Source organism: Xenopus laevis, chromosome 4L, assembly GCF_017654675.1.
Source record: "Xenopus laevis strain J_2021 chromosome 4L, Xenopus_laevis_v10.1, whole genome shotgun sequence".
NCBI lineage: Eukaryota > Metazoa > Chordata > Amphibia > Anura > Pipidae > Xenopus > Xenopus laevis.
This window is the reverse complement of record NC_054377.1, coordinates 78,359,536-78,385,923: the sequence shown is the minus strand read 5'-3', so window position 1 is coordinate 78,385,923 and position 26,388 is coordinate 78,359,536. Positions and strand designations below refer to the sequence as shown.

The following is a 26,388-nucleotide window of genomic DNA, read 5'->3' as shown; positions in this document are numbered from 1 at the left end:
ATTTCTACATGGCAGAACAGAAACTAACATAACTAGCATGAGAATTTAATAATCAGCCCTGTAGCATCATCTTATATTACAGACCAACCTCATTTTTCTGCTTGATAATTTGTGATGACCCCTAAGCTTAGCTTCTATACAGCTGCCCAGAGCCCACTGAGCATGTGAGTGTCACAGACACTTTCCAAGATGGTGACCCCCTGTGACAAGTTTGAAGTCCTGGATCATTGCTGCTATTGACAAGCTGAAACTTTAGGCTGGTGCATTAAGTGCAGTACATAAAATATGGAGTTTCTGGCCATATTCATTTTAATGGTTTAATTCTCCTTTAAACATCAAATTATTAAATACTGACATACCAAATTTCACTGAAATGTAAGTCACCATAAGTTTAGGTTTTGCATTGCTATAGAATAGCCTCACTCCAAGTCCTCCAGTTTCCTGTAACATCTAAAGATAATGGGCTTCTGATGAAAATGATGTGTGTTTGTGTTGGTCTTTTATTAATCGGCTATTAATAATAACTCCTCTGCTAGCACCAACTATTACAAAAGTTTGGGTCATGACCACAAAGTTGGTAAATTGTAGTGAAGAATGGGATAGTGTGGAGTAATTGCATATAAGAGAGACAATGTCAAAAAGTAAAATCTTGCAAGATTGGTTTACAGGAGTAAATGTATTAGTATTGTAGTGAATATATTACACTTTAATGTGCAATCTCACAGCACTTTATTATATTAAGGAATATTGCATACAGGCCATGTTGACTGCTGCGTCTCCTGAGAACCCTGTGTCAAAACTTCTGAAATTGATGATTTCATGGTCACAGTAATTAACTTACTAAGGACTCATTACCACAGTTATGATAGGGCAACTGCTACATCTAATTTAGACTTGTTGCAGGGATTCTTTTTATTCATCCTTGTTTTAGCTGAACATCTAGAAGTGGAGGGATTGAAGAGTAAGTGCCCCAGAACTCCCAGCTACAAATGCTCAAAACAAGGCAGAAATGATTGTCTTGCCCTCTGGTTTGTTTATATCACACAACTGTCCAGTGAGGATAGTATGGGTTTGTAATTTTTAAGCAGAGTAACCCATTACCCTAATCAGGGCCGCCATCAGGGGGTCACAGGGGGGATAGTGGTCCCAGGCTCACAGGTTTTTGTGTCTAAGGGGGGCCCGACCATGCTTCACTTACTTGATTAGCCGGGCCTCCCTGCTTTCAGTGTGCTGCATTTACCGGGACTTGGGTGGGCGGGGCCCAGGGGGCCCTGAACATTTTGTTGTATGGGCCCTGTGATTTCTAATGTCGGCCCTGACCCTAATCCAGGGATCCCCAACCTTTAGAACCTGTGAGCAACATTCAGAAGTAAAAAGAGTTGGGGAGTAACACTAGCATGAAAAATGTTCCTGGGGTGCCAAAAAAGGGCTGTGATTGGCCATTTAGTAGCCCCTATGTTGATGGTCAACCTACACTGAGACTCTGTTTGGCAGTGCACCTAGTTTTTATGCAGCCAAAACTTGCCTCCAAGCCTGGAATCAAAAAATAAGCACCTGCTTTGAGGCCACTGGGAGCAACATCCAAGGGGTTGGGGAGCAACATGTTGCTCACAAGCTACTGGTTGGGGATCACTGCCCTAATCTATAATTTAGGTTTATGTAGGAGACAGCAGTCACAACCAGACTGTACTGCATCATATCAATGCAGATAGCTTTAACTACTATTTTGTTTTCATGGCAGAATCAACAACAAAGCAATACACATTTCACAACTTAAATTTGGGAGCACTTTATACAGTTTGTCTAACTGCTTCAACAAAAGCTGGAGAAGGTCCTTGTGGAAAACATATATTACTTAAAAAGGGTAAGAATTCATTGTGTTTTACATCTGCTGAGACTTCTTCGTGACATGTCATTGTACCGAAGTGTGATCCAATAAACTGTAATGGTTGACACGCATTTAAGCCCCACTTAAAGCTCCATATTTTAGTAAGAGACCACATCTAAGCCTTTGGTCATAGCCCCAATTAGCTCACGAGATGGGATAGATAGATAGACAAATAGATAGAAGAATATATTGGAGTATAAGTCATTGAGTTATAGTTTAGAATATCTTGGAGAGAAAATACATATTAATCCTAAATCTCAGTCTTACTGACCTTTGAGCTTGGCTTTTATGAGTATCTAGGAGAGCAAATGGCCATTCTCCGTAACTGGACTTTAGACTTAGCCCCCCTGCCTCTGCTCCAAGCCTACTGTTGTGCAATAAGGTGATGGCATAATGACCTTTAGGACTCATATGCACAGGTATGTGGCAGTAAAAATCCTCTAGTATATGTACTCCTAATGAAGACCCCAAATACCATCAATAGATATCCCCAGGCTAGCGAAGAGAAGAGTAAACATCATGGTTCTGGAATGGCACTGGGCAGAAACATACACTAGGCCATAACATTAAATAAGAGAGACCTCATCCTGAGATAGAAGGGCAGCTATTTTCATTAGGTCCTAACAAATCGGCACTCCCAGTAATTTTTGCTTTCATTGCCCTTTAAAGGAAAAACTGTAGAACAGTAGTGCCATTAATGGTCTCTGTTAAAAGCATATACTCTTTCTAGCTATAGATAAAATTAATACTCTGATTTTTTTAAGGCTTATAAAAAATGGAGAGAATTAGCTTGAGCTTATATTGTCAGCCTTGAAGGTCACTACACAATTGTAAACTTTTTGTATTCCAGATACAAGCCTGTACAATTATACTAAGCTCTTACTGGGAATAAGTGTTGGTGTTATGATCTTGTCAGCTTTCACTGTGACTTTACTGTGCAAAAAGTCAGTACAAGCTAGGTATGTATTTTGTTACTATACTTTTTCACCTATTTGGGAACTTATGAGATCTGCCTATAGTTTCTCACTTCAGGAAGCACTTGCCTTCTCTTTAAAGGAATTCTGTCATGATTTTAATGATGTAGTTTTTATTTCTATTTTTATTATTACACTGTTTACACTGCAAATAATTCACTCTACAATATAAAATCTCATTCCTGAACCAGCAAGTTTTTTTAAATTTATAATATTGGTGTGTAGGCAGGTCATTTTGCCTGGTCATGTGCTTTCAGAAAGAGTCAGCACTTTAGGATGTAACTGTCTTCTGGCAGACTGTTGTTTCTCCTACTCAATGTAAATGAATGTGTCGCAGTGGGCCTAGATTTTACTATTGAGTGCTGTTCTTAAGCTGGCCATAGATGCAAAGATCCGATCGTACGAATCATCGTACGATCGGACTTTCCCATCTCCCGACCCGCCACTAACCATTCAGATCAAAGTCTTACCAGTCAGATTAGTTAAAGAACAGATCAGCAATGTTCTGCCCCTGACAGCAATCGTACGATATCTATGTCCAACCAAAGCTAGTGACAGTCTCCCACTGAAATCGTACGATCAGCAATACACGCAGAGATATTATCGGCAGCCGACAGAAATTTTCTAACCTGTCCGATCGACCAAACGACCGATCTCCGCCGGACGAAAAATGTCAGGACTCTCCACACACGGTTCGAAAATCGTACGAATCCTCGATTCGTACGATCAGATCTTTGCGTCTATGGCCAACTTTAGATCTACCAGAGAGCTGTTATCTTGTGTCAGGGAGCTGCTATCTGGTTACCTTCCCATTGTTCTCTTGTTAGGCTGCTCGGTGATATCACTCCAGCTTGCAGTACAGCAGTAAAGAGTGACTGAAGTTTATCAGAGCACAAGTCACATGACTGGGGCAGCTGGGAAACTGAATATATGCCCCATGTCATATTTCAAAATTAAATAGAAAAAAATCTGATCAGATTTCAGCGCAGAATTCTGCTGGAGCAGCACTATTAACTGATGCATTTTAAAAAAAACATTTCCCATGACAATATCCCTTTTAACGTATTCTATATGTTTCCATGATTTGATTTTATAGTCTACATAATAATGAATTTTCAGAACAGTAAAGGCCATGAGAAGTAGTACTGTACAAAGACTTATTTAATTCTACTTATAACAACTGGTGTCACCAGATAACTTGAAAATTCAGGGACATGTCTAATAAACCCATGCTTCAGGGCTGCAGTGATTGTATTTAAATGAAATTGCTATCAGTGCAGCCTCTCTAGCTGGATTTTGTATCCCTGAATGTTCATGTCATCTGGTAACCCGACAGTGAACTCAACTACAAAAAAATTAATTCTGCAGCAGAGGCAATGCATAAATCTGGTTTTATGTAGAATTAATATAGTGTGTAATATACCCCCTATTGTACTATAAGCTACCGAGGAATTCCACGTTTATATAAAAGTGCAAGGCTGAAAACTGAGTGCAATTACAGTGGTCATGGAATCCTCTGTGACTTTTAATATCCTCATATTTTACAATAGAGCATATATTATTTATTATCATAATCACTAAACACTGATTATAATTAATTATGTAACTAAGTACTGTTTATAAGGATATATAAGGATAGGTTGTGCAAGTTAGGGGGCAGGTTGCCTTTGTCCCTCTCCAAGGGCAGAAGAATTTCAGTAGTGTCATGCCACCGAGCCACATCTGAATGGGTTCTGAGAACATTCGGGAGATTTGCTAGCTCTTTAAGTCTCTTGCTCATCAATCCCCAGTGCTCCGGACCAAACATGATTGAACTTGCACATGCGTTCAGGCACAAGAACAGGAAGGAAGGGGGACAGGAAAGTGGGGTGATGAGTGGTGTTGTACTAGGGGAGCCAAATTTGTAAATCCAGGCCTGGTACCTCCCCCACCTGCTTTTTAGGAATTCAGTAATGCCAAACTATTTTGTATCCATGCGTTTTTTCAAGCCGATTGCCTGGCCAAACTGAATTTGATCCCTAAAAATCACGACCTTAGACCACATGACAGCGAAGGTGCTGTTTTTTTCTCATTTATTTATCTTTGTGATTTTAAAAACATTTATATGTCAATTAGGGTTAAGATTTGGTCCAGGATGTCGCTAAATCTTATGCATCCCTACAAAAACATAGCAGTTTGTGCCCTGCCCTGCACTATGTAAACATGGCCTTATATGTTACTAGGAGAATCGTCCTGTTACTAGGAGAACTGTATTGCTTAACATGTTGATCTCCCATTTCTAACCTGCCCTGACCTTTTTTTTCCATTTTCTTTAGACTAAAAGCATTTGTAGTACCCTTAACCCCAAATTTTCTTCATGAAAAATTTCCTCATGTTGAAAAGAGCACAGCCATAAAGTCTTTACAGGTAATCTTTGTGCAAATATATATTTTCAGTGTATTAGCATTATTATGAGGCCAAGGCAAATTCATGGATCAATATAATGTTGAAAACTTCATACCTTAAAGGGGTTCACCTTCAAACAATTAGTTGTTTTCAGATAGATCACCAGAAATAATGACTTTTTCCAATTACTTTCTATTTTCTATGTGTGACCTTTTTCTAATATTGAAGTTTCAAGTGTCTTTTCTCACCTTCTGTAGCAGCCCCGGGAGGTTATGTTCGCCGACCCTGTAAAGTGTTCTAAATTGATACATTTAGTTGATACATTGCTTATCTTTGTCCCTGCTGAGCATAATCTCTGGGTTTCATTACAGGCAGCTGTTAGAATTGATACAATAGTTGCTAATACTCCAGAGATGCTGCTGAGAAATGTATCAACTAAATGTTGCAAAATTGTAACAGTTTAGAGTCTGCACCTGAATTACTGATCTGCCAGACTCAAACACTAGAGACAAACATTAAACTTTAAACTTAGATTTTGGATAAACAGTAAAATTAAATAATGGAAAGTAATTGAAAAAAAGTCTTTATTTCTGGGGAACAATCTAAAAACAACTGAATTTAAAAAAGTGTTTGGAAGGTGAACAACCCCTTTAAGTCTACTAGAAAATCATGTAATCATTAAATAAACCCAATAGGCTGGTTTTGCCTACAATAAGGATTCATTGTATTTTAGTTTGGATCAAGTGCAAGGTACTGGTTTATTATTACAGAGAAAAGGGAAATTATTTTTTAAAAATTTGGATTATTTGGATAAAATGGGGTCTATGGGAGACAGCCTTTCTGTAATTTGGAGCTTTCTGGATAAAGGATCTCTGGATAACGGATCCTATACCTGTACCTCATTTTTAGCTCTGGAGGCCAGAACTTTAGATGGCAGTCGCTTGCCTCTCTTTATCAAGACCCAAACTTTTAAAAAAGTTTCCCTAAATTTCTATATTGGGAACCAGTCATATCTGTTTAAATCAACAGATTCTGATGCTCCATGATTATATATGTAGCCTCCAGGACAAACAATGTGGCAGTTTACAGAAATGCAAATGAGCAAAACAAAGGAAATGCACACTGTTAACTATGACTTGTATTTCATGCAGCATATACTACATCTTTGCTTATGCTATACACTTTCTCTACATATACCTCTACAATTTCCTTCCACTGTAATTTAAATATAATTAACTACAAAGGTTAGAACATACAGATACCACTTGCCTTCAGTCCCTCCACCATAGACACACATGCGGATATTTGAAGTCTTTTTGGCGCGGTCCACTCTGTGAGCTGAGCGCTGCATAAATACGCTAGCGTATCGTGCCATTGCTGAAGGTTGAAACCGCTGCAAGTATCTGCATGTGTGTCTTATCACATACTTTTTCCAACTTTGCCCTGCTAATCTATTTCTCTCCAAACCTTTCATTCAGAACTGCTGTGTTTTTTTCCTGATCACCTTTCCCCAATAAGCACAATGTTTGCCCAGGTTCAGTAACCCATAGTAACCAATAAGATATTTCCTTTTATCAGGTGACTAGTGCTATATCGGGTGCTATATCGGTTGCTATAGCGGACTTACTTTGTGGCACCTATTATTATAGAACCCCACTAATTTTTATCTGCACTTCATACAACTTTGATTCCCATACCTTTATCTTGACCCTTGATGCTATATCTTTTCATTCAACTCCACATTTAACCTATACTCTCCTCTGCATTCACAGAATGTGAACATTACCCACCCGTCAAATAGATTTGCATGTAAACAACACTAATAAAATGTGCAACATTTTCTACAAGTCAAATGACCCAAAGGAAAAGGGAACAATTACTGGTCACATGTTTGAAAGTAACCATCTGATTGGCTGTTATTGATTAGTAGACCTGGGAAAACATTGCATTTTTATTATATTGCCCTTTATTTAGGCAGCAAGGCTTTCTGGTGTCTTCCATGTGTCTGTGGTGAGATGATACTGACATCTATGCTTTATGATCTTATTTATCTTTTTCTGTATAGCTTATTGCAGACTGAAACCTTGCTTGTCTCACTTTATTTTCTACTTGTGTTGTTTATTTTTTTTGTTCTAGGGATCTGTGGGTGTCTCTGAGCCATGCATCATCAATTCTTACTATGACCCTGATATTACTGAAGTGGAAGAGCTTTTAAAAGAGGAATCCTATAGTAACCCTGACCCATCTGTGCAATATAGCAGCGTGGGGAAGCATAATGAGGCCATCAATCTGGACAAATCATTTTCAGCGCATGTGGTTATTAATAGTAATTTTCCTGAGCAAATGTTGGGATACATGCCTCAAACTGCAAGAAGAAATGTTCCTAGGAGAGACTCCTACTGTAGCCCTGCTCATATGTTAACTATTCAACTAGCTGCATTGAAGTCACAGACTGCAAGGGACAACACTTCTACACGTGACAATTCATTTGTTGAGAAATGTGGCACGGACATGGAACCAACTCTTTTTCCAGATTCACAAACTCTTATAAATAGCAATATTGCTAAACAGCTCTTGGAGGCTTTTCCCAGTGCTTCTTTGGAAAACATAGAAAGACAATTATCTGGGAATATCATGGGAGGAATTACCGTTCCTAGAGAAGAAGCAACGTGCTGCTTAACTACTACAGATGCCGATTTTTTAGTCACAAAGACTTATTTTCCGCAGGTGTTTGAAAGAAAAACATAGTGTATCTTATGTGACTGTCTGCATTATACACCTTATTAATGAATTCACTCTCGTCTGGCTCCTTCCTGGGCAAGGAGAAGCATTACCACTTCACTTAAACGCTAAGATAGGAAATTAAACAAGTCAGCTTTGTGTATGTTGAAGAAAAACGACTGGTGGGATGGCAAGTTCGCTTAAAGGAGAACCCCCATTCACCCCCAAGTGAATGTATTTACTTAACTGAAACCCCGGGGTTATTACAATGAGCACCATGGAGCACTTCTCCTTTATGCACTAATGTAGGTTTCTATAAGTAAATAGTATACATATATTTTTGTTACTATCATGTCATGATATGGTTGCATTGTATTAAATAAAACACTTTATTGTTTAAACAGGCTGCATTGTGTATTCTTTCCATTAAATGGGATGTCCACCTTTAAATTAACTTTTAGTATGTTGTAAAGAGTGATATTTGCAGACAATATGTAATTGGTTTTCATTTTTAATTTTTTTGTGGTTTTTGAGGTATTTTGCCTTTTATTCAGCAACTCTCCAGTTTGCAATTTCATAAGTCTGGTTGCTAAATAAGAGACTGGAATATGAACATAAAAGGGCCTGAATAGAAATATTAGCAATAAAAAGTGTCAGTAACAATAAATGTGTGGCCCTACAGGGCATTTGTTTTCTTAGATTGGGTCAGTGACCCCCATTTGGAAGCTGAAAAGTGTCAGAAATAGAAGGCAAATTATTCATAAACTATAAAAAAAAGAAAACATGAAGGTCAATTGAAACATACTTAGAGTTAATTTAAGGTGAACCAACACCACCACATTCATTTGCTAACTTTCTACAGTCTGTACGTAAGGATGCAATTAATTGTGTGTGTCCCCAGCAACCACATAGCATTTTTAAGATGGAAATAGCCAGAAGAGCTGACTGAGGTGAAAATCCATGAAAATAAAAACAAAGGCAAATTATATCAGAATAATACAGTCTACAATGTCATTTTTTTTATTTCAATACATTTTTATTGAAAAAAAAATCAGTGAGCACAATTTCTGGGATAAACATAGCCACATTCAGTATATATATAAACATTTACTGCTGATAAATTAAATACTAACGTATGCAATGCTCATAAGTCTGCCTTTGTTTAGTCAGTGAAAATAGAGTTTGACCAATAATCCTCTGATTGACTAGCTAACACTAGTCTAATGAAGTAGTAGGCAGCTAAAATAACAATATTATTTATTTATGAAAATGATAATAGGGAATCCTACCGTCACTCAACCATATCAAACCATAATAAAACAGCAAATATTCCATTGTCTATTGCGAGTAAGTTACTGATATATTACCATCAATCTAAAAGTGTGGTCATGCTAACGGACTCTGTCTAGTGATGGGCGAATTTGCGCAATTTCGTTTCGCTGAAAAATGTGCGAATTTCGCAGGCGAATTTTTGCCGCGAATTTTCGTGCGCGTTTCGAGAATTTATTCGCTGGCGCCGAATCGCGCAAATTCGCCACGAATTCGCGCCTGGCGAATAAATTCGCCCATCACTGTCGAATTAAAATGTATGAAATGCCATATAACTGTTCCCCATGTGTGTTCCCCAGCATGCTTACAATAGAACTTCTATGAGTTCTAAATAAGTATCAGTTTCTGGCTGCTGCAGTTTATTCACTTTTACAATATATTTAGAAAGGTTTCGCATTAATGCCATCGTAGTCATTGCTCATATACAGCATACTGGGAATATTTCTGCAATGTTGTACACATTTCATGAAACTGTTTGAGATATATTTTTTTTTTTTTTGCTGATAGATATATCTTTAATGAGAATTCTGCCAGAGCAATATTACTGGAAACGAGTGCATTTAAAGGAACTGGGAGCCAAAATTGAATAGGTAACAAAATGACATCTGTGGTTAGAGGGGCATTTTGTATAGAAACAGAAATCTTTATGCGTTTACGTGACAGATGGGCTAAAGTTAGTGACATTTTTGCAATGCAGGAAGGAAGTGAAACACCTACCATGTAGGTGCAGAAATAAACAACATGAAGGGCTGGGCTCAGCAACTCAACAAGCAACACTCCCCGCATTGTGCCCTCCCGGAATGTCTATAGCATCTAAACATGCTCCTAAATGCATTGTACTACAACTAAAAGGCAATGTACAATGCAAACACAGAAAATAAGCATTTGTTTGTATCTATTGTGCTGTAGATACTTACAGTAGTTACACATTAGAAGAAAATGGAGAGAAAGGGGTTGGTATGTACGCATGCAAACTATGCATCAAAGCAATGACTTTGAGAACTTTCAAAGATTATTATGGTCAGAACAAAATGAATATAAATCTGCAACCCCTTTCCCTCATTGCTGAGCTCTTCATTCGTCGTAGAAGGGATCAGATCTTTTCCAAAGTTGTTTTCTGTGAGGCCTGCAAAATATTCACATCTGGAATACAGCTTTCAGCACTTTTGAAGGTTATTATGAATATACTGGACTTTGTAATGCTCCACCATCTTCCAAGATGCAGTGCAGTTTTAGACTCCAGTCCTTAAGAGGGATATAAATGAGCTGGAGAGAGTGCAGAGACGTGCAACTAAACTGGTTAGAGGGATGGAAGACTTAAATTATGAGGGTAGACTGTCAAGGTTCGGGTAGTTTTCTCTGGAAAAAAGGCGCTTGCGAGGGGACATGATTACACTTTACAAGTACATTAGAGGACATTATAGCCAAATGGCAGGGGACCTTTTTACCCATAAAGTGGATCACCGTACCAGAGGCCACCCCTTTAGACTAGAAGAAAAGAACTTTCATTTGAAGCAACGTAGGGGGTTCTTCACAGTCAGGACAGTGAGGTTGTGGAATGCACTGCCGGGTGATGTTGTGATGGCTGATTCAGTTAATGCCTTTAAGAATGGCTTGGATGACTTCTTGGACAGACATAATATCAAAGGCTATTGTGATACTAAACTCTATAGTTAGTATAGGTATGGGTATATAGAATTTATTTGAAAGTAGGGAGGTGTGTGTATGGATGCTGGGTTTTCATTTGGAGGGGTTGAACTTGATGGACTTTGTCTTTTTTCAACCCAAACTATGTGACTATGTAACAACGTCAGATCAATGCTGCCTTCTATAACTTACTTCATTCTTCTATAATTGTCTACTTTCTGGCGTACAGTAAAGTACAATCATATGAAAACGTTTGGGAACCCATCTCAGCCTGCATATTAATTTACTCTTTTACAAGACTTTTTAACAAAAAAGATAACAGATGTTCCTGGGAAATGAAAGACATACTACTGAGTACTGGGGTGTTTTCACTTTCGCTGTAGATTTTTAGTGAAGCAGTATTCAGTTGTATGAAATTAAATAAAAAAAACTGGCTGTGCAAAAATTGGGTACCCTTGTAATTTTGCTAATTTGAATGCATGTAACTGCTCAATACTGATTACTGGCAACACCAAATTGGTTGGATTCGTTTTTTAAGCCTTGAACTTCATAGGCAGGTTTGTCCAATCATGAGAAAAGGTATTTAAGGTGGCCAATTGCAAGTTGTGCTTCTGTTTGACTCTCCTCTGAAGAGTGACAGCATGGGATCCTCAAAGCAACTCTCAAAAGATCTGAAAACAAAGATTGTTCAGTATCATGGTTTAGGTGAAGGCTATAAAAAGCTATCTCAGAGGTTTAAACTGTCAGTTTAACTGTAAGGAATGTAATCAGGAAATGGAAAACCACAGGCACAGTTGCTGTAAAACCCAGGTCTGGCAGGCCAAGAAAAATACAGGAGCGGCATATGCAGAGGATTGTGAAAATGGTTACAGACATCTCAAAGATCACCTCCAAAGACCTGGAAGAACATCTTGCTGCAGATGGTGTATCTGTACATCGTTATACAATTCAGCCCAATTTGCACAAAGAACATCTGTATGGCAAGGTGATGAGAAAGAAGCACTTTCTGCACTCACACCACAAACAGAGTCGCTTGTTGTATGCAAAAGCTCATTTAGACAAGTCACAGTCATTTTGGAACAAAGTGCTTTGGACTGATGAGACAAAAATGTAATTATTTGGTCATAACAAAAAGCGCTTTGCATGGCGGAAGAAGAACACTACACTCCAAGAAAAACACCTGCTACCTACTGTCAAATTTGGTGGAGGTTCCATCATGCTGTGGGGCTGTGTGGCTAGTTCAGGGACTGGGGCCCTTGTTAAAGTCGAGGGTCGGATGAATTCAACCCAATATCAACAATTTCTTCAGGATAATGTTCAAGCATCAATCACAAAGTTGAATTTACGCAGGGGTTGGATATTCCAACAAGACAATGACCCTAAACACACTTGGAAATCTACAAAGGCATTTATGCAGAGGGAGAAGTACAATATTCTGGAATGGACGTCACAGTCCCCCGACTTGAATATCATGGAAAATCTATGGGATGATTTGAAGCAGGCTGTCCATGCTCGGCAGCCTTCAAATTTAACTGAACTGGAGAGATTTTGTATGGACGAATGGTCAAAAATTCCACCATCCAGAATCCAGACACTCATCAAAGGCTATAGGAGGCGTCTAGAGGCTGTTACATTTGCAAAAGGAGGCTCAACTAAGTATTGATGTAATAGCTCTGTTGGGGTGCCCAAATTTAAGCACCTTTCTAATTTGGTTATGATGCATATCGCATATTTTCTGTTAATCCAATAAACTTTATGTCACTGCTGAAATACTACTGTTTCCATAAGGCATGTTATAAATCAAAAGGAAGTTGCTACTTTGAAACCTCAGTCAACGATAAACAAAACTCCAAAGAATTAAGAGGGGTTCCCAAACTTTTTCATTGACTGTACATTTGTTAAGCCTGTCCTCTTGTGTCTGAAGGAAAATTATCTTTATGCATAGATTAGAAGTATTCTTGTCTTCAGCCAAAGTTTTCCTTTATTGGTTTCATTATGTCTCAGGAAGGCTGAATTGGATTATGCAAAAGTGTTTGTGGTTCTGGACTGGCCTGTTCCTGGGAGTCTCAAGGCATTTAATGTTTCCTGGGTTTCACCAGCTATTGCTAATTATTTATTAAACCTCCAAGTTAACTTTTCAATTAGTTATAATTTTTTTAAAAAAAAATCTGCCTCTTTCTAGCTTCTATATCTGGGTCACTGACCCTGGCACCCAAAACCATCATTGCTTTTTGCAGATACAATTTTATTGCTATTGTACTTTTTTTTATTACTTATCTCTCTGTTTACTCTGTACTTACCTCTCTGTTTTTTTGCTCCTGTTTCTTTTGTTTTTCTTTTCATTTTTTAGGTGTCCCTTGAGTATAGTGTTTCTTCTCTTCCTTAATTCTCTTATATATACAGGTATAGGACCTGTTATCTAGAATGCTCAGGATGTCGGGTTTTCTGCAATTTTTTAAAAATATGAATTATTTCATTATAAATGAAGTCTATGTGAGCTTGCCTTTCCATAATTGAGAGCATTCTAGATAATGGGTTTGCGGATAACAGACCCTATAACTGTATATTGGTTATATATATACCGGTAATAATTTATATTGGGAACTTTTGTAAATTGTTAGACATCAAGTTATTATCAAGTTTTGATTAAGGACCCTGTGAGGTCTGAAACATTGTCTATATGCCACAGTAAATCACCTTTTAATGCAAATCAAGTGTGCTACTCATTTATTGCAAAGACTATCTCATATTATTTAAACCACAGCTCTGATGGAGAATACATTACTAACAGGCATCAATAAGTGTTACCATATATTATATGATTTCCCTTTATTTATAATGGACAGATAAACTACTGTGATATTTTACATTAAGAGACATATCTGATTTTCATTCTTTTATATAATAATATGTATAATTATATGTAATAGCCAGAAATATATACTGTAACTATGTCAGAAATTGCAGTGAAGCACACTTGTATTGTATTCTGCAAGCAAGGTATCTATTGCAACAATTTCTTAATATGCCACATTAGAAACCTAATATCCAGAAAGTTCACTTAAAGCAAATAATTCTCATTTTGCTCATGAGTTCCTGTTTCACTGTATTAACAAAACAGTTACTTGCACTGGATTGTAACTAAGCATGAATCCATGCTGGTAGCAAATAATGTGCAAGGTATGATAATACAAATTAAGCGGGAAAAATCCCTTATCTGGAAACCCAAGTGTTCCAGATATGAGATCCAATATCTGTGTATATAAATGTATGAAAATTAATTCATTTGCATGACTGAAAATAACATGATTCTATATTTGTTAACGAGTGTCCGAATCATGTCCTGCATTCACTTCCAATGGGGGCAACTGCAGAACACACCTGGGGAACAAATGCAGTCTATGCTGTTTGTTGGCTATGCTTCAAATAAAAGCACACTCCAGGGATAAAGACCCTTTCCTGAAGTCTCTTTTATTCTGCACTACTGGTTTTTCTCATTATGCTGCAGACATAACCTTGGTGCCACCAGTTCCAGCCTTTCAAATAACAGTTATATAGCACAGGGCACATTCACGCAGAAGAGAGCTGCACTAGGCAAGAAGATAGGGAAAGTAGTATCATACTTATCATGGGAGTAACTACAGAGGAAGCAGACCCTGTGGCTGCAGGGGGGGCATGAGGTATAGGGGCCCCATGAGGCCCTAATTAAAATACAAATGAAGGGAACTTTGTTGTTATGATGAGGCACCAGGAAAATAAAATTAAATGCATTAATCAGGGACAGTTCTGAAAACATGTCAACGAGCATGACTACTCTTACATCTCCAGGTCTGTGTAATATTATTAAACATTCTAACATTAACTCACTAAAGCATTTTAATCTCGAAAACTGTTTTGCAAATGCAGTTACTATTGGAAGCAGTAGCTGTCCATTGCTGAACTGCTGGTTCTGAGTATTGAAACAATGTAGCACAAATCATCCTTATACTTCTTCACAGGTCTGTTAATCAGCTAGTTTCTGTTACATTGTTCCAGAAGTCAGAAGCACAGAGAAAAGAAAAGACAGATACAGCTTTCATATTAGTTATATTTATACATTACTTTAGAAACACTGAAATTCAGTAATTAATGAATAGTGAAAAGTTTCTTGGAATTTCTTTAGGCAAAATGTTGTTTTGGGGTGACCTTCCCTTTTAATGGAGAGAATATAATAGGCGAGAAGACTAGTCAGAAGACTAGTTGGGGGAAAGGAGAAAAAGGGGCACTTGAAAGGTAAAATAGGTGAAACCAAGAAGTAAAAGAGTAAAGCAAAACAAGCCCAATAAATAACTGGGGAAATTAAAATTCCATTTTGGGGAGTTGCTCTCTTACACTGACACCCAAACTTCTAGGCTGCTTGTTACAATCATCATGTTTCAGCACTACATAGGCATATACTTGCCCTTGAAAGGTACAGCAAGATGAGATGATTTCCTCCCAGTGACGATACAGCAGAAGGAGAAATTATGAAGTCACTAACGGAATCATTCATACAGGCGAGTATGTCTCCAGGCACTGAGAGGTGGGGGGATTACACATGTGCTCATTCTGCTGCTGCACATCTCACAGCTACACATGGCTCTGAGTTTGTCAGCATATAAAGCACTCAGCGTAACTGCTAAAAGGTCTGGTCAGGCAGAGCTCTGATCCAGGCAGCCAGAGGCAGATGTCTGTACAGGGCGGGAGGTGCTTTGAATACAACAAATGGGCAGCTCAATGAGTATGAGTTAATGAGGGTGAGTTATCTGTCATTTATCTATCTGTTTATATAGCTATTTTGTCATCTATCTAGCTATATATATATATATATATATATATATCTATATATCTATTGGTGTGTCGTCTATCTGTCTATCTAGTTATCAATTATTCTATCTGTCTATATATCTGTAATTTATATCTATCATCTCTCACTAAATATATAATTTATATAATCTATCTATCTATTATCTATCTATCTATCTATCTATCATCTATAAGTCTGTCTATCTATCTATTTATCTATCTATCTATCTATCTGTCTGTCTGTCTGTCTGTCTGTCTGTCTGTCTGTCTATCTGTCTGTCTATCTAGTTATCATTCTACCTGTCTAAATATATGTAATGTATATCTATCATCTATATATATATTTATATATATATAAATATATATAGATCATCTATCTATCTATCTATCTATCTATCTATCTATCTATCTATCTATCTATCTATCATCTAGCTAGATCAATTCAATCCTTATCTATCTATCATCTATCTATTTATCTTTATATCTATCTATCTACTATCTATCTATCTATCTATCTATCTATCTATCTATCTATCTATCTAGTTATCATCTTTATTATGCTATCTATTCTATCCGTCTACACATCTATTATCTATCTATGTCTATCATCTTTCTCTCTACATCATTTATCTATATTTATCATCTCCCTATCTATAGTTATTATGATAGTTATTCTAACTTTCTACATATCTATTATCTCTCTCTATATATTATCTATGTAACTGTCTGTATAAATCTCTGTCATCTATCTATCTTTCTAGCAATATAAATATATTTATTATCTTTCTATTATTTCTATCCTTGTCATCTATATATGTATGTATGTGTTTATGTATCATCTCTATGTATATCTATATTGATCATCTCTCTATATATGATATCATCAGCTCTCTCTCTATATATATCATCTATCTATATCTATCATCTCTGTTTATATTTTTTCTGTATTTCTATATTTTCTGTCTATCTATTTGTCTGTCTAAATCTCTATCATCTATCTATCAATATAAATACTGTATTTACTATCTATCTATCTATCTATCTATCTATCTATCTATCTATCTATCTATCATCTATCTATCTATCTATCTATCTATCTATCTATCTATCATCTATCTGTCTTGCTTCTATCTATCCTATTTTTCTCAATATGCTTGCCTCCATATCTAAGTTTTGTATTGAGAAGAGCTAAGAGTTCTTCTTAGATACACAAAAATAATGATAAAAAATCTACAGTCCATGACCATATAAAAGCATGAGGCCAAAAGCCCAGTGTTTTTATACAGGTCATGCAACTGCAAGGTGGCTTCTAATATCCTCATATTTTGCAACAGGGGTACTTTATATATTGTAATACACAAGTTTCAGTGAGTCATGTGACAGAAATTAAATCACTTAGCTCCGATAATAAATGATGACATCACTAAGCACTGTTTATATAATTACAATATCATTTACAGGATATTAATGGCTCATAACTTTTGTTGCTCATTAAATGTTAAGGTGACAAAGTCCAAGTAAATTTAGGAGACACGGCTTAGACTGAAAAAGCTAAGAACAGATTGAGGGGTGGGAGTCATTGGTTTTGTTATAGTTTGGTTTATTTTATATTTGATTACAAGGTGGTGCTGCTGACAAATTAAATGCTAATACATGTTGATGCCATCATCAATGAAATCAATGCTATGAAATCATCAATATTTACTATTTATCATTTTTGGTGAAATATTTATATTTTTCCAGTTTTCATGGCCAGTTTTATGGGGTTATGCGGGAAAGGATTTTACTTACTTTGGTATAAAGTAATGTAATTTTACTAATTAAATATGTCATTTCTGTTCAGATGATTTCACTTATATATATATAAATAGGCTATCCTACCCCCCGCTCCCCACAAATAAAACCATCAAAAGATCATTGACACGGAATTTCTGTTTGGCCATTTTATAAATAAAGCTTATTGAGTATGATGCACATCCCTAGATTTGAATTATAACATGCTGGTATTGTGTTTCTATAATAATCTAATTCAAGTTCAATTTATTTCAGTTTGTTTATGTACTTTATGTTAAATGTGTAAATTTTACCTGTAACTCTGAACTCCCCTACAGAACATGGTAGCAGCTGCTTTTCATGGTATTTATAGACAATTCGAGTTATGCATAGGCAAGTGACATGGAAAAATCTTTAGTAATATAAATAGTCCACTAATCCTTGGACACAGGGAGGCAGATTGATTCATTTTCAATGTTTTTTTATTTCAATCATGAAAAAAACTGATTAAACTAGAGCATTTTTTTCTCAGTCATTGCCATATTAATAAGAATGGCTCAAATCAGAAAAAATCAATCACGTTAAGTTGGAATAAAATTGATCTCGATGAAAATTCCATTGTTACAATAATTTTAAAAAGTAGGAAATACTGTATAAAATGGCTTGATTTTTTCCCTATTTCCCCCAGTAGTGTATTCTGTATAGATAGAAAATATATTCTCGAAAGCCTAAATTGAATGTAACTGTTTATTGTATACAAGTACACACCATGTTTAAGGTCATAGGATCCATCATCGGGTGATAAACAATCCTATATCTGAAACATGTTGTGTGCTTATGTGCAATAACTTCTAATAGATTAAATTTTTGGCTTTGCTGAATATGTGTTTTTCTGACTTTAAGCAGTATGACAGTGGCTATATCTCTGTTTGAGAGCCAGCACACTTTGATATAGAAGGCATTGACATCAGCATGTTGGGGATTACATTTTACATATACTTTAGTCTTTAATTTTTGTTTTATTGTAGAGCTGCCGTATTACTGTTTTTGTCTAGGAAAAAAGAATGTTGATAGTATACACTGCTAATGGCAATTTGAGCCCTAACAGAAAGTTGCAGGAGCAAAGTGTTGTAAGAGATCAAGGATAAAAGCATAGTTATTATAATTGTCATAGAACAGGTGAATATTTTATGGATTCTTGTACATGGGGCCCCTTGTTTTGCAATGCATGAAAAAGCAATGTACAATATTTATTTTAATACGCCATAATTGATCAGAATAAACATATACAAGAGTTTACTTTTTGCCTACATGGACAACAGGATGTTAGTAAAAAATTCCAAAAAATAAAATATCAAAATATCTGCCCATGTATAGCCACCTTTACATGAAGGGAAGTCATGCAGTGCATATGCTACCAAGATTGGCTGGCCCATGCACCATATCAGCAGTCTTTGCAATCTGGCAATTAATATGTCTGCAACAATTGGGACTCTGTCTCATATAGAACAGTATTAATTAACTGGCTTTAGCAATGAATATTTCTACTCACTCTGATGAATGCCTTGCACAGAGACAATACTGGTAAAGATTGAATGAATCTCAGGTTACACCATGGAAGTTCTCAGCTTTCAACACAATTAAAGGAAAGGTCCCCACACTACTTCACAGGGTTAAAGTGTGAATATATGAATGAAATATGCACATTGCTTAGATTTGACAAAAATTTAATGTTTTCTCACATTTCAGGATAACTGGTAAAAGAAGACTTCATTCTCCATTTTTTTCCATCAAAATGGTCTGCTAATGGAGAGAGGGCTTCAAATAAAATGGATTATCTTTAACGTGACAGTTTTGTGGCTTCTGATGAAAACAGGTCCAGGTTGGTTCATATACTATTAGCCAACAACAGAATATAGTGTAATGAAAAAGTGAAGTATACAGTGTGTTTATAATAAACAAGGGCACATTATAATGGTCATAAACAGTAAATTAAGTCCCATCATTTGTTAATTGTAATGTGTGACAAATATAACTTGTATATAACTTTCAATGTACGTAATACACAAACACATCACACAAGCTGCATATTCAACTAAAAAGGGGCAAGAATGATATCTGTTTAGCAGGGTCTGTGTTGTAGTTAAAAAACTCAGATATACCAAATACCATATTTGCAATTAGTAATAATGTTGGTTCCCTTGGACAGTGACTAATAGTAACTAATAGTATGTAAGTAGGGATGCACCGAATCCAGGATTCGGTTCGGGATTCGGCCAGGATTCGGCCTTTTTCAGCAGGATTCGGATTCGGCCAAATCCTTCTGCCTAGACGAAATTAGGGGCGGGAGGGAAATTGCGTGACTTTTTGTCACAAAACAGGGAAGTAAAAAATGTTTTCCCCTTCCCACCCCTAATATATGCAAATTAGGGTTCGGATTTGGTTCGGTATTCGGCCAAATCTTTCACGAAGGATTCGGGGGTTCTGTGCATCCCTATATGTAAGGGAAAGTTCCAGCCTACCACTCTATCCTTTATGGTGAGAACAATTTCGCAATAGAGAAAAAGTAGTGGCTATTAAATAGAACTGCATATTTCCCCTGAAACAAATGTCTTTTTTTCTAGTGTTAAGTAATTTGGGAATAGTAACTGCCAGTCCTGGGGTTCTCCTGCCTCTGACATCATCTGTCAATATTACCTGCTCTCTCTCATGGATTGCGGGAAGCCTCAAGATTAAGAAAAAGAACAGCACCCACAGTTTCTTTATAAGGCAGCTCTACAACACTAACACCATCTCTGTGCATGACAGTGACCTGTCTCCTCGGCAGGCAACATATATATGCCTTGCAGATAAGAAAATTGTGAATGGAATATACGTGGAGGCTGGAAGTAGGTATCTTTGATACAATAATCACCTGTACCTTAGATGCTTTGTTAGCAACTGCCTCTTATTATTTTCATGGGCACTGTTTTCCTTGGTCTCAGACAATAACACTTACAATTTGAATATATTTTTATTTCAAAGCACTAAAACGCAAAGAATGTTTTATGAAGCACACTGTTTTATGTTATAAAGATAAATAAATAAAAAATAATAAACAGAAATATGCTGTTTGTATACTGTTTGATAGAGTCACCTTTTGTAGCAAATTTTGTTTACTCCATTCCTTCAGGTTGGGTAAGATAGTTGGTTGATGCTTATGCAAATCAATTTTCAAATACTGCCAGAGATCCTCACCCAGTGTACTTACCCCACTGTGTATGTGCAAGACCCCCGGGCCAGGGGAAAAAAACTGCCCCCACCCAGTAAAATTGACTTTCCTCGTCCTTTACATACTCACGCAAATGGCATATTTAAGTTGTTCCTTATTTTTCTAACATAAAACAATGCTGCGTTTGTGTGGAGTCAGTAGACCAGATTGGACACAGGACATTCTGTGCATGTGCCAGTCATGGAAGAGAGGGTAAGACATTAGTAATGTGGGGGGCAGGGAAACTCAACCCGCACCTAAGTCTAACCTGCAATTGTCACCAAAATTTCAACCTAAACCCGCCCGACATGCAGGTTCTGCAGGTTTCAGATAAACCTGCACATTCCACAGGCACCGAAGGGCTGACCCCCTAGGTACTTCCCATTGGGTGCCTTTAGAGAATTATGGCCCTGGGTCATACTGAATACTTTTGCAAAGCACTGTATATAGTTGCAGAGGAAATGTTGCCAAGTGAAATCAGATTTGCCCTTTCAAATGAGACTGAATAGTCATATTCCTTTCTTTAGGAACATCAGATATTTGAGAGAGAAGTAATAGCGGCAAAGTCGGAGTTGTTGTACAGGATCTGACGTTTATTTTTGGTGTGCCGTGTCTTTTATTTGCAGTTCCTCCAGATCAACCCACAATTTTAAACTGTGAACAGGAAGGTGCATTAGGAAGGATTTATTGCTTATGGAAAGAAGGAAGGGAGACTTTCATCCAGACCAATTACACACTTCAGTTGAGTACTGTTATTCACACGAATATATTTCAATGGCAATTGTGCACACACACTTTTATTTCTGTTTTGTGGAATGAATAATTAACAGAAAATATTTAAACTCCCTTTACATAAAGTGCAAAATGTAATTCATGTTATTGCATCCAATGTTTCAGTCCATATATAAATATATATATATGTGTGTGTGTTTGTTTGTGTGTGTATAAAACCTTCAGTAAAGGTTAGAAATCTTTGCCAGTGTCTTAAGGTTTTCCACGTGATTGATTTAGAAGCAAGCACTTATATATATATATATACACTTATATATGTACTGCCATGTAGTAACTATCTGTATTAATTACTAATCAGCCTTATATTGTGACATTTCTATTCTATGTGTACTGTATATTGTAAGTCGGCCCCTAAGCTCAGTAGGTGACAGCAGCACAGAGAATGTGCAGTGAATCAGCAGAAAAGAAGCTGGAAATCTACTGGGGCATCTTTGGAGACATAGATCTTTACTGCTAAGGGCAAGGCCACACGTGGCGTTTTTGTGGTGTTTTTGCGTTGCGTTTTTAAAAAAGAACAGGCAGGCGTAAATACGCCACTGAAACCACATGCGACCGTCAACATGCGTTTTTCATGCGTTTATCAGCACGTAGGATTATTTTCCCAACATGCACTTCTCATTGTTTTCATTGTTCTCATTGAGAATTTGGACGCCATATTTAATATACGCTGCATATTTACGCAATGTGGGGTTTCAAACATGCAGATCTTCATAGAGTCTACTGATTTGGTAGTTTCTTGACGTATTGGCGTTTCTGCTAAAAAAATGCCAATACTGGCGTCCGGTGGCGGATTTCAGCTTGCAAGTGCCCTGTGTGAATTGCCATAGTGCGTTTTCCATTCGTTTCAGTGATAGTGCAGTTTATGCGTATTTATGCCTGGCTGTTCTTTTTTAACAACGCAACGTAAAAACGCCACGTCTGGCCTTGTCCTAAAGGGCTGTGGTTGCCTTGGGCTGGTACAGAAGCCCAAAACATCATGTACAACATTTCTAGCTACGTCTTTAGTTAAGCTTTAGTTCTCATTTAAAACAAAAACACATTTTTTTAAAAAAAAACATTATCTTTCTATTTAGGTTATGGCAACGGAGAGGTGAACTGAATGTGACCATTGACAGTGTGAGACGAGGTGGTGAATATATTGCTGTGGTTGCAGCATCCAATGGGCTTGGCAGTAACTCCTCACAGCCTTATACATTTACCTTCTTTGATGCAGGTACACAAGGCAGAAAACAAATTTTGTTAATTTTTAAATAGATCCTTACCAAACAGTAAGAACTACTTGGTGTAGCAACACTGTAGTATTTAACAATGTATTTTCCACACTGACATGGGCATTTTATCGTTCTAAGCACCATTATAGAAATTTCTTCTGTACAGGGGCCCTTCAAAACATCAGACACACGTATCTTTATTCAGCCGGACTGGGCTGCTAAAATAGAGTGTTAAAAACAAAAGCGATGCAGTTGTGTTTCTCGGCTTCTGGTCATCCTGTGGTCTGAGACAGGAACAAGGTAGGAGAACATGCAGTATGGTTAGAACTGTCATTGTTTCCTGTGCTGTATTAGACCTGTGTAATGAATTTCATTGTGAAACACACCATAAGTATTCATTACTGAAGAAATTAGTAATGCTTCATATACCCCTTAACCGCATTATAGGAAACACGAGAGTTGTAAGTATACAGATTTCCCTTTATATACCAGGAAATGTCCCTCATTACTTTCCAGGTCGTTGCTTGTCTCTGTAGAAACTAAATGGATAGTAATCAGAACCTGCTCATTAGCCAAGAGAATTGGGGAAATGGAATGGGATTCCCAAGTGCACTGAACCCTCATATCGGCCTTAGGTTATCAATATCTACTTATTCAGATGATAGCACAAAACAAATGTGGTAGGTCCATATGAACAAGGGCTTGGCCACCTGGCATGTAGGGTAACTGTGAGATGAAAACTTGGTTGCTGCAAAGCCCATTGCAAGCTATTCTTTTATCAACGTTACTGTATAATGCAGAGTATTAGGCATGCCTGTGCACACAGCAGCAGATCATTGTCTTTGACATACACTTTCCCCATGTTGCAAACTTCTCTATTTCTAATTATTAATAGCTATAGACTCTCAGCCCCGCTTCCTGTAAGGTGCTAGTACAGCCGCTGCTGGTGTCACAAGGGTCCTTTATTTTAAAAACACTTTGGTGGTAACAGTTTCATGGTTTCTTCTTCTTTTTGGTTTATGCTTTTTCTTGTAATACTTTTGCACTTTTATGAAATGATTAGAGGCCACCAGACAAGTAATGGGCATCTGCAAACCGCACAGAGTGGTAGCTAACAAAATGTAGGTCACAGTAGGAATCATCAGGGTGGTGGTAGCAACACGGTTCCCAGGCATCAATAGGTGCACTTGCACATCAAAGGAGCTAGAATAAGTGGCTTGAAATGTATAAAGGAGACACTCTAGGGCAAATGTCCCCAACCCTTTTTACTCGTTGGCCACATTCAAATGTAAGAAGAGTTGGGGAGAAACACAAGTATAAAAAAGTCCCAGGGGATGCTAAATAAGTGCTATAATTGGCTTTTTGGTTGTTTCTATGTGGACTGACAATCTAAAAGAGTCTCTGTTTGGCAGTACACCTTGTTTTTATGCAACCACAACGTGCCTCCAAACCAGGAATTCAAAAATAAGCACCTGCTTTGATGCCACTGGGAGCAATTTCTAAGGGGTTGGTGAGCAGCACTTTGCTCATGAACCGCTGGTTGGGGATCACTGCTGTGAGGACATGCACACTCAGCTTGCATACTATACAGAATAATGCAATCAAGACCAATGCCAGATATGGATTAATGACATGTGAGGCCCTCAGGCTACATACACATAGGCCCCCCTTCTAGGCTCCTGCTGAGTCTGGATACATGCAGATCCAGGCATGTATGCACCCAAACTATCGATGCCTTGTCTGCCTTCTTCTTACAGCAGGTGCACCCATCCAGACCCAGCATAACAATAAATATGAAAAGAAAATAGAAATAATAAATTAAAAAAGCTAGATGGGCCCCTAATCCCACTGGGCAACCTAGGCTATAGTTTATGATAGCCTGTGCATTAATCCACCCCTGACTAATGTATTCATATAACTGCAGAAATAGAAATTAAAACTTCGGGAAGCCATTATACATACAATATTGTTAATCAGAATTTTAGACTGCAGCCAAATTAAACAAATAGCATACTACTGATATCAGACATATTTACCCCTCATGGGTGAAGATAATGTTTGCTCCGGTTTTTTAAAAAAAAAGAAAATAACATTTGCGGTAACAGTAGCATAGTCAGGGCCGGATTTACTTAGTGGGCGCCCCTAGGCCTGCTGCAGTTCGTCACCCCTGTCCCCTCCCCTTCATTTGTGCATATGCACAAATTGTCATCATCAGGTCCGGAGCACTGGGGATTGACGCACGGGAAACATTTAAAAAACTGTTGTATCTCATGATCAGCCCCAAACTTGAACCAATGTGGGTGTGGTTGGGCTTCATGCCACCCCTTAAAATCCTGCCCCCCTAGGCCCAGGTAGGGTTGCCACCCAGCCGGTATTTAACTGGCCCAGCCGGAAAAAAGGGTCTCAAGGCCGGTGCAGGTATTAAAAAAATACCGGCAATGTAATTGCCGGTAAAATTCTGAGGGGAGGAACCGCCACTTAATTTTAAGCAGTCTCGCTGCTTCCTCCCTGCTTGAAATCCCCCAGCTATGCAGCGCCTGTTACGGCGCTTACGTGACATGGAAGGTGCGATTCTGGACTGCGGGCTGTGTTTAGGGTTGTCGCTGCTGGCTCCGCCCCTTTTTGTGTCATGGTCTGCCCCTTTAGTACCCGCCCCCACCACTGCCCGGTAATTTTATTTTAAAAAGGTGGCAACCCTAGGCCCAGGCCTTGGTGGCCTTTCCACAAATCCGGGCCTGAGCATAGTTATTTTAATGATCAGTGTGCGGTAACTTGCTGTGTCAATCTAGGCGCAAAATAGTTCTGTGGAGTGGTGTAGAGTAATTAAAGGTGCAATCAAGGCTCACAATCTATCAAAAGAGTGGTAGATAGGTAGATAGAATCTAGCTTTTAACTTATAGAGCTTCTAGTAAACTAAAAAAGTCAGAACCATATACAAAGGAGGAAATAAAAAATTAACAAGGATTCCTCCTTGGGACACGGTTTATATAAAAAGCTGCCATTTATTTCAGATATAAAATACATTTAGAAGCATTAATTAAAATCTCCAGAGGCGTGGTAGCCAAAAAGACAAAGCAACTTTTAGTATAATCAATTTTTTTTCCCTGTCAAATTTTTGTGTGGTTTACTTTTGCATTGAGTTTGTGGGTAAACACAGCCACAAGCTTTCCCCCCCTTCTTTACTTAATGCTTGTGCTACTGCAGCTCTGTATGAATGCTTAACAATATAAGTGAGTCATAACGCTGTATTTCTTCTGGCTTGATGTGACTTTCTTGAAAAGTTATTTCACTGGTGCAAGGGAAAGATAAAAATCTATTTTAGTCGTCGTTTTGTCCCATACATGTTTTTTCTGTACGTAGATAACTGTTGCCCGGATTTCACACTTCAGTGTTAGTTAGTGTTTTCCATTTGAAAAATAATACATTCTTTATTTTTTAAAACATACAGTTGATTTTAAGATCTTTAAGATACTAACCCCCATTAGTAATAAAAGGTAAAAACCCATACCAACCAATGAGATGCAAGAGGTGACTAGGCATATAGCAAATATTGCTTATTATTATTACATAACCTTTCTTACAGTATTAAATCAA

At 37.5% G+C, this 26,388-nt stretch overlaps 2 protein-coding genes across 3 annotated transcripts in view; both read left to right on the top strand.

Annotated features, from left to right (window-relative positions):
* Positions 1 to 8,343, top strand: part of LOC108714212 (interleukin-12 receptor subunit beta-2) — a 33,905-nt gene extending 25,562 nt beyond the window's left edge. Inside the window, exons 13-16 of the mRNA XM_018258212.2 lie at positions 1,742 to 1,864; positions 2,739 to 2,847; positions 5,178 to 5,268; positions 7,384 to 8,343. Of these exons, the coding sequence (XP_018113701.1) occupies positions 1,742 to 1,864; positions 2,739 to 2,847; positions 5,178 to 5,268; positions 7,384 to 7,995 (935 nt within the window). The 3' untranslated portion in view covers positions 7,996 to 8,343. The remainder of the gene's footprint in view (positions 1 to 1,741; positions 1,865 to 2,738; positions 2,848 to 5,177; positions 5,269 to 7,383) is intronic.
* Positions 8,344 to 15,513: 7,170 nt separating this feature from the next.
* The window catches only part of LOC108714211 (interleukin-12 receptor subunit beta-2-like), a 53,166-nt gene continuing 42,291 nt past the window's right edge, over positions 15,514 to 26,388 (top strand). For both annotated transcript variants that reach the window (XM_041590363.1, XM_018258210.2), the window contains exons 1-5: positions 15,514 to 15,719; positions 19,291 to 19,423; positions 20,166 to 20,429; positions 21,418 to 21,532; positions 22,657 to 22,796. In XM_041590363.1, the coding sequence (XP_041446297.1) occupies positions 19,348 to 19,423; positions 20,166 to 20,429; positions 21,418 to 21,532; positions 22,657 to 22,796 (595 nt within the window). In that variant the 5' untranslated portion in view covers positions 15,514 to 15,719; positions 19,291 to 19,347. The remainder of the gene's footprint in view (positions 15,720 to 19,290; positions 19,424 to 20,165; positions 20,430 to 21,417; positions 21,533 to 22,656; positions 22,797 to 26,388) is intronic.